At 54.7% G+C, this 7,841-nt stretch overlaps 1 protein-coding gene across 1 annotated transcript; it reads left to right on the forward strand.

Annotated features, from left to right (window-relative positions):
• Positions 1-1,825: 1,825 nt before the first annotated feature.
• Positions 1,826-6,980, forward strand: hjv (hemojuvelin BMP co-receptor). Its single transcript, XM_030359136.1, has 4 exons — positions 1,826-1,978; positions 2,639-3,075; positions 4,766-5,337; positions 5,917-6,980. The coding sequence occupies exons 2-4, from the start codon at positions 2,979-2,981 to the stop codon at positions 6,556-6,558; spliced, it is 1,311 nt and encodes a 436-aa protein (XP_030214996.1). The 5' UTR covers positions 1,826-1,978; positions 2,639-2,978; the 3' UTR covers positions 6,559-6,980.
• The last annotated feature ends 861 nt before the right edge of the window (positions 6,981-7,841 follow it).

A 7,841-nucleotide genomic window follows, 5' to 3' on the forward strand; every position in this document is an offset into this window, starting at 1 on the left:
TGTCTGTCTGTCTGTCTGTCTGTCTGTCTGTCTGTCTGTCTGTCTGTCTGTCTGCTCGTCTGTCTGTCTGTCTGTCTGTCTGTCTGTCTGTCTGTCTGTCTGTCTGTCTGCTCGTCTGTCTGTCTGTCTGTCTGTCTGTCTGTCTGTCTGTCTGTCTGTCTGTCTGTCTGCTCGTCTGTCTGTCTGTCTTTCCGTCTGTCGTTAGATAGATGAATGAGTGAATAGATCCAATTCATAATTAGTTGAGGAACGATGTGTTTCCTGACACTGATTTACCTGATAAATGAATTTATTCATGAATGAATGAATATGTTAATATGTTGTCCTGTCTGTCTGCTCGTCTGTCTGTCTGTCTCCTTGTCTGTCTGTCTTTCTTTCTGTCTGTCTTGTTGTCTGTCTGTCTGTCTGTCTGTCTGTCTGTCTGTCTATCTGTCTGTCTGTCTGTCTGTCTGTCTGTCTGTCTGTCTTCCAGTCTACCTGTCTGTGTGTCTGTCTGTGACTGACTGTCTGTCTGTCTGTTTTCCTGCCTGCCTGTCTGCCTGCCTGCCTGTCTCCCTGTCTGTCTGGGGGGGGCTCTGGGGAGGCGTTGGTCAGCAGCGATTTACGGGCGGAGGGCGGGGGTGGCCGGTGGGCCATGAGGTAACGGGTGGAGCCATGAGGTAACGGGTGGAGCCATGAGGTAACGGGTGGAGTCATGAGGTAACGGGTGGAGTCATGAGGTAACGGGTGGAGCCATGAGGTAACGGGTGGAGCCATGAGGTAACGGGTGGAGTCATGAGGTAACGGGTGGAGTCATGAGGTAACGGGTGGAGCCATGAGGTAACGGGTGGAGTCATGAGGTAACGGGTGGAGTCATGAGGTAACGGGTGGAGTCATGAAGTAACGGGTGGAGCCATGAGGTAACGGGTGGAGCCATGAGGTAACGGGTGGAGCCATGAGGTAACGGGTGGAGCCATGAGGTAACGGGTGGAGTCATGAGGTAACGGGTGGAGTCATGAGGTAACGGGTGGAGTCATGAGGTAACGGGTGGAGTCATGAGGTAACGGGTGGAGTCATGAGGTAACGGGTGGAGCCATGAGGTAACGGGTGGAGTCATGAGGTAACGGGTGGAGTCATGAGGTAACGGGTGGAGTCATGAGGTAACGGGTGGAGTCATGAGGTAACGGGTGGAGCCATGAGGTAACGGGTGGAGTCATGAGGTAACGGGTGGAGTCATGAGGCTGTAGTGGGCGGAGCCCGGGGGCGGGCTCTCACACCCATACAGACACACGCACACACACACACACACTCACTCACTCACTCACTCACTCACTCACTCACTCACTCACTCACTCACTCACTCACTCACTCACTCACTCACTCACTCACTCACTCACTCTATCACAGACACACACACATGCACACACACACACATAGATGTATAAATAAATTAATAATAATGATTATTATTATAATCATAACTTTGGTATTAGAATAATAATAACAACAAAGATTATTATTAATAATTATTATTTGGCCTATTTTTTCATAATAATTTATTACAATTATTATTACTATTTAATATATTTAAATAATACTAATAATTAATAATACCTACACTTATTATAATAATTCTTAAAATTAAAATTAATAATAATAATAATAATTATAATAATGTTGATACTTAATTGTAATTAATAATAATAATGATTATTATGTATTATTTATACCTGAGCTCGGCCTGTCGCTCAGGTCACTCGTGTGGCCTCGGTCTCGGTTCTCGCGTCCGGGTGTCCGGGACTAAAATAGCCGGCGGCGGGGCGGGGAGCCCGCAGTTGTCGGGCAGCAGCAGGTGTCGGGTGGTTGATTCAGCCTGACGCCCGGAGACCCACACGGAGGCCCGGCCAGAGGGCTCTAGGCACCAGGCGTCCAGACCCGGGGACCGGACGGGACCCGCACTGCCTCCCGACCCAGACTTTCTCCCAACAAGTGGTCGAAGGTAAAGCAGAATTTTCCTTTTATTAAACATTAATATTGATTCACATGGAGTGGCTCCAGGAGTGATAGAGTCGGACCGGAGCAGTGCGTAGCCGGACTGGTGAAGCCTCTGTGTTCATGTCACCATAAGGCTTTATTAACATATTAAGATCGTTCCTTTATCTGTTAATGGTTAAGTTATGAAGTATAAAATGGTTATCCTGGTGATTTCGACTCCTCCGTAGTTTTTTTTTATCGTAGCCTAGAAATAGTATGATGGGATTAACCTTTAGATCTGGATCGATCGAGTTCCCAGTGCCCCACTTGGAGCAATTTAAAGCGGGTAGGCGGGCGTTTCAGCCATGTCAATCAACCAATCATATCGACAAAGACAAGCAGATATGTACAAAAGTAACAGTAGCAACTGCAGGTTATTTATGTCATTAGTGTGTGTGTGTGTGTGTGTGTGTGTGTGTGTGTGTGTGTGTGTGTGTGTGTGTGTGTGTGTGTGTGTGTGTGTTTGTGTGTTGGGGAGGTGCATACAGGGCCAACTGTGTCCTATCTTTAGTCGGAGAAATAGCCTCTCTCTCTCTCTCTCTCTCTCTCTCTCTCTCTCTCTCTCTCTCTCTCTCTCTCTCTCTGTCAGACTCATAAAGACAAATCCTTTTTAATTATCCCCCAGTCGTCTGAGCCGATGGCCGAGGACTCGCAGAGGACTCGAAGGAATAGCAGTCATACTGGTCAGCTCCCAGCGTCCACCAGTAGAAGGCTGTGGCTGTACTGGTCAGCTCCCAGTGTCCACCAGTAGACTGTGGCTGTACTGGTCAGCTCCCAGTGTCCACCAGTAGACTGTGGCTGTACTGGTCAGCTCCCAGGGTCCACCAGTAGACTGTGGCTGTACTGGTCAGCTCCCAGCGTCCACCAGTAGAAGGCTGTGGCTGTACTGGTCAGCTCCCAGTGTCCACCAGTAGAAGGCTGAGGTTGACATCGCCCCCTGCTGGAGGTGGGGGGGTGGGGGGGGCATGGGTACCCGGACCCCCGCCGCACACCACCCGCGGTTACCATGGAAACGGTCTGTCGCCCTGGTCCTGCTGCTGGTGCAGCTGTGCTATGTACAAGGTGCGAACACGCAACCGCAGAGGGAATAGAACACAGAACCTCAGAGGGAATAGAACACAGAGGGAATAGAACACAGAACACAGAGGGAATAGAACACAGAGGGAATAGAACACAGAACCTCAGAGGGAATAGAACACAGAGGGAATAGAACACAGAACCTCAGAGGGAATAGAACACAGAGGGAATAGAACACATAACCTCAGAGGGAATAGAACACAGAACCTCAGAGGGAATAGAACACAGAACCTCAGAGGGAATAGAACACAGAACCTCAGAGGGAATAGAACACAGAGGGAATAGAACACAGAACCTCAGAGGGAATAGAACACAGAGGGAATAGAACACAGAGGGAATAGAACACAGAACCTCAGAGGGAATAGAACACAGAGGGAATAGAACACAGAACCTCAGAGGGAATATAACACAGAGGGAATAGAACACAGAGGGAATAGAACACAGAACCTCAGAGGGAATAGAACACAGAGGGAATAGAACACAGAACCTCAGAGGGAATAGAACACAGAACCTCAGAGGGAATAGAACACAGAGGGAATAGAACACAGAGGGAATAGAACACAGAACCTCAGAGGGAATATAACACAGAGGGAATAGAACACAGAACACAGAGGGAATAGAACACAGAGGGAATAGAACACAGAACACAGAGGGAATAGAACACAGAGGGAATAGAACACAGAACACAGAGGGAATAGAACACAGAGGGAATAGAACACAGAGGGAATAGAACACAGAACCTCAGAGGGAATAGAACACAGAGGGAATAGAACACAGAGGGAATAGAACACAGAGGGAATAGAACACAGAGGGAATAGAACACAGAACACAGAGGGAATAGAACACAGAGGGAATAGAACACAGAACACAGAGGGAATAGAACACAGAAGCTCAGAGGGAATAGAACACAGAGGGAATAGAACACAGAAGCTCAGAGGGAATAGAACACAGAGGGAATAGAACACAGAGGGAATAGAACACAGAACCTCAGAGGGAATAGAACACAGAGGGAATAGAACACAGAGGGAATAGAACACAGAGGGAATAGAACACAGAACCTCAGAGGGAATAGAACACAGAACCTCAGAGGGAATATAACACAGAGGGAACAGAACACAGAGGGAATAGACACAGAACCTCAGAGGGAATAGAACACAGAGGGAATAGAACACAGAACACAGAGGGAATAGAACACAGAAGCTCAGAGGGAATAGAACACAGAGGGAATAGAACACAGAACCTCAGAGGGAATAGAACACAGAGGGAATAGAACACAGAACACAGAGGGAATAGAACACAGAGGGAATAGAACACAGAGGGAATAGAACACAGAGGGAATAGAACACAGAACCTCAGAGGGAATAGAACACAGAACCTCAGAGGGAATAGAACACAGAACCTCAGAGGGAATAGAACACAGAACCTCAGAGGGAATAGAACACAGAGGGAACAGAACACAGAGGGAATAGAACACAGAACCTCAGAGGGAATAGAACCCGCAACCTAGAACTCTCTCCTGTAAACAGGATATGATAGATCTGTATATATATAGATCTATAGATCTGTATATATATAGATCTGTATATATATAGATCTATGGATCTGTATACATCACATTTAAGGGATTGGAACCTAGAGCTTTCCAGGACTGAGCCGTCTGTCCGTCTCCCCCCAGTGGCGTCTCCCTGCAACATCCTGCGCTGCAACTCGGACTTCGTGGCGGCGACCTTTGACCTGGGGAGCAGCGGCCTCGGCGGGGGCGGGGCCGGGCCGAGTGGGGGGGCGGGGCCGAGTGGGGGGGCGGGGCCGGGCTGGGGGGCGGTGAACGCCCGCTACTGCGGCGCGCTGCGCTCCTACGCCTCCTGCACGGCCCGCACCGCCCGCAGCTGCCGTGGCGACCTCACCTACCACGCCGCCGCGCAGGGCATCCAGGACCTGCTGGAGCAGCACGCCTGCCCGGGGGCGGGGCCCACCGCCCGGCCACGCCCCCCGCCCCCGGCGCCACGCCCCCCGGCCGGCGACGCCTGCGTCTACGAGGAGGGCTTCCCGGAGCGGGGGGGCCGGGCCCCGCGCTACGTGCACTGCGGCGTGTTCGGAGACCCCCACGTTCGCACCTTCGGGGACGACTTCCAGAGCTGCGCCGTGCGGGGGGCGTGGCCCGCCATCGACAACGAGTACCTGTACGTGCAGGTGACCAGCTCGCCCGTGAGGGGCGGGGCCAACGGACGCTACACCGCCCTCACCAAGGTAGGCCTGAGCTGTGCTCCTCTGCTATTGGCTCGATGAAATAAAGGACACTCTGTCCCCCCCCCCCCAGGTGGTCTAACCCTGCCCCCCCCCCCCCAGGTGGTCTAACCCCTCCCCCCCAGGTGGTCTAACCCCCCCCCCAGGTGGTCTAGACCTGCCCCCCCCCCAGGTGGTCTAACCCTGCCCCCCCCCCAGATGGTCTAGCCCTGCCCCCCCACATGGTCTAACCCTGCCCCCCCCCCCAGGTGGTCTAACCCTGTCCCCCCTCCAGGTGGTCTAACCCCCCCCCAGGTGGTCTAACCCTGCCCCCCCCCAGGTGGTCTAACCCCTCCCCCCCCAGGTGGTCTAACCCTGCCCCCCAGGTGGTCTAACCCTGCCCCCCCCCAGGTGGTCTAACCCCCCCCCCAGGTGGTCTAACCCTGCCCCCCCCCCCCCCCCAGGTGGTCTAACCCTGCCCCCCCCCAGGTGGTCTAACCCCCCCCCCAGGTGGTCTAACCCTGCCCCCCCCCAGGTGGTCTAACCCCCCCCCCAGGTGGTCTAACCCCCCCCCCAGGTGGTCTAACCCTGCCCCCCCCCCAGGTGACGGTGATCCTCAAGAGCTGGGCCCCGTGCACGGAGCAGCTGCTCTACACGGCCGAGCTGGACAACGTCCCGGCCGCCTTCGCCGACGGCTCCGTGTCGGCGGGCCGGGGGGGGCGGGGGGGCCGCGGCCCGCTCATCTCCTCCACGGACCCCGGCCGGCACGCCGCCATCCACGCGGCGCACATCGGCACGCTGGTGGTGGTGCGGCAGAGCGGCCGCTCGCTGGGGCTCTCCGTCCGCACGCCGCGCGCCGTCGCCCGCGCCTTCGCCCCCGAGCGGGACCTCCAGCTGTGCGTGTGGGGGTGCCCCCCGTCCCAGCAGCTGCCCCCCCCGGCGGCGGCGGGCCGGGGGGCGGCGGCGGCGGCGGCCCACTGCTCCGCCCTGCTCCCGGTGCGGGACGTGTACCAGCAGGCCTGCGTGGCCGACCTCCTGGCCAGCGGGGAGCTCAACGCCAGCCGGGCGGCCGTGGCGGCGCTGGCCGACGCCAGGGGCATGCTGGGAGGGGAGGCCCGGCTGCACCTGCCGCCCCCCCGCCCCGCCGCCACGCCCCCCCCGGTGCCCGCGGAGGCCGGCCCGCTTGTGGGCGTGGCCCTGGTCCGGCTTGGGCTCCTGGTCCTGGGAGTCCGAGCGGTCCTATAGGGCTGCATGCGGGTTGCAAGACTTTTACCCACAATGCATCATAGAAGCCTGAGGTGTCCAGTGGAGGCGGGGGGGCATGAGGCCACATCCCAGGAACCACAAAGTCCTGAACAGAAGGACCTCATTAGGACTGTAGCAGGACTCCAGCAGGACTGTAGCAGGACTCTAACAGGACTGTAGCAGGACTGTAGCAGGACTGTAGCAGGACTCTAATGCCGCTTTTCCACTGCATGGTACCAGCTCGACACGACTCGACTCGACTCGACTCAGCTCGCCTTTTTTGCGTTTCCACCGCGAAAACATGGTATCTGGTACCTGAAGTGGCTGCTTTTTCTAGTACCGCCTCGCTGTAGGTTCCAAGCGGCTGAGCCGATGCTAAAAGGTGACGTCGGCAGACGGCCGGCCACTGATTGGCCAGAGAGTGTGACGAAGTCACGAGAGCGACATGGCAACCATGCTGGTAACAGCCATAGCAGCGCCGCAGCCAACATATTCCACTTCTTCAACATGCCAGCTAATAATACGAACACGAATACCATCGCATCGATGTTCTCCATTGTTGTTATGTGGGTTCTGTCCATGTGTGGGTTACGTAGGTGTTGTTTGCGTCGCGTACAAAAATACGTCACGGCCCTTTCGCGCAGCCGACCCCGCCCACGTCCCGGAGGTACTATTTGCGGTGGAAAAGGACCCGCGCTGCTACCGTGTCGAGTCGTGTCGAGTCGTGTCGTGTCGAGTCGAGCTACATGTGCGGTGGAAAAGCGGCATAACAGGACTGTAGCAGGACTGTAGCAGGACTCTAACAGGACTGTAGCAGGACTGTAGCAGGACTCTAACAGGACTGTAGCAGGACTGTAGCAGGACTCTAACAGGACTGTAGCAGGACTGTAGCAGGACTCCAGCAGGACTGTAGCAGGACTGTAGCAGGACTCTAACAGGACTGTAGCAGGACTCCAGCAGGACTGTAGCAGGACTGTAGCAGGACTGTAGCAGGACTCTAACAGGACTGTAGCAGGACTGTAGCAGGAGTGTAGCAGGACTCCAGCAGGACTGTAGCAGGACTGTAGCAGGATTCCGAAGGACTGTAGCAGGACTTGGTCTGTGATCAGGAGGTCCAACAGAGGGTGGCTCCAGGTCAATTGATTGAATCAATTGGTTGATTTCTTAAAATTGTTGGAATTATTGTTATCATTTGTTTTAAAATTTTGTCATTTATTTTTGATCGTCGAGGTCATTTTTTCACTTGACACGAGGTGGCGAGGATGTGTGTTGTCATGGTAACC

Source organism: Gadus morhua, chromosome 6, assembly GCF_902167405.1.
Source record: "Gadus morhua chromosome 6, gadMor3.0, whole genome shotgun sequence".
Classification (NCBI taxonomy): Eukaryota; Metazoa; Chordata; class Actinopteri; order Gadiformes; family Gadidae; genus Gadus; species Gadus morhua.

Bases quoted from the DNA above. Each gene is read 5' to 3' on its own strand.
- hjv (XM_030359136.1), top strand. From the start codon at position 2,979: ATGGGTACCCGGACCCCCGCCGCACACCACCCGCGGTTACCATGGAAA. The intron at 3,076-4,765 runs GTGCGAACACGC...GTCTCCCCCCAG, and splicing joins GCAGCTGTGCTATGTACAAG to TGGCGTCTCCCTGCAACATC. The intron at 5,338-5,916 runs GTAGGCCTGAGC...CCCCCCCCCCAG, and splicing joins GCTACACCGCCCTCACCAAG to GTGACGGTGATCCTCAAGAG.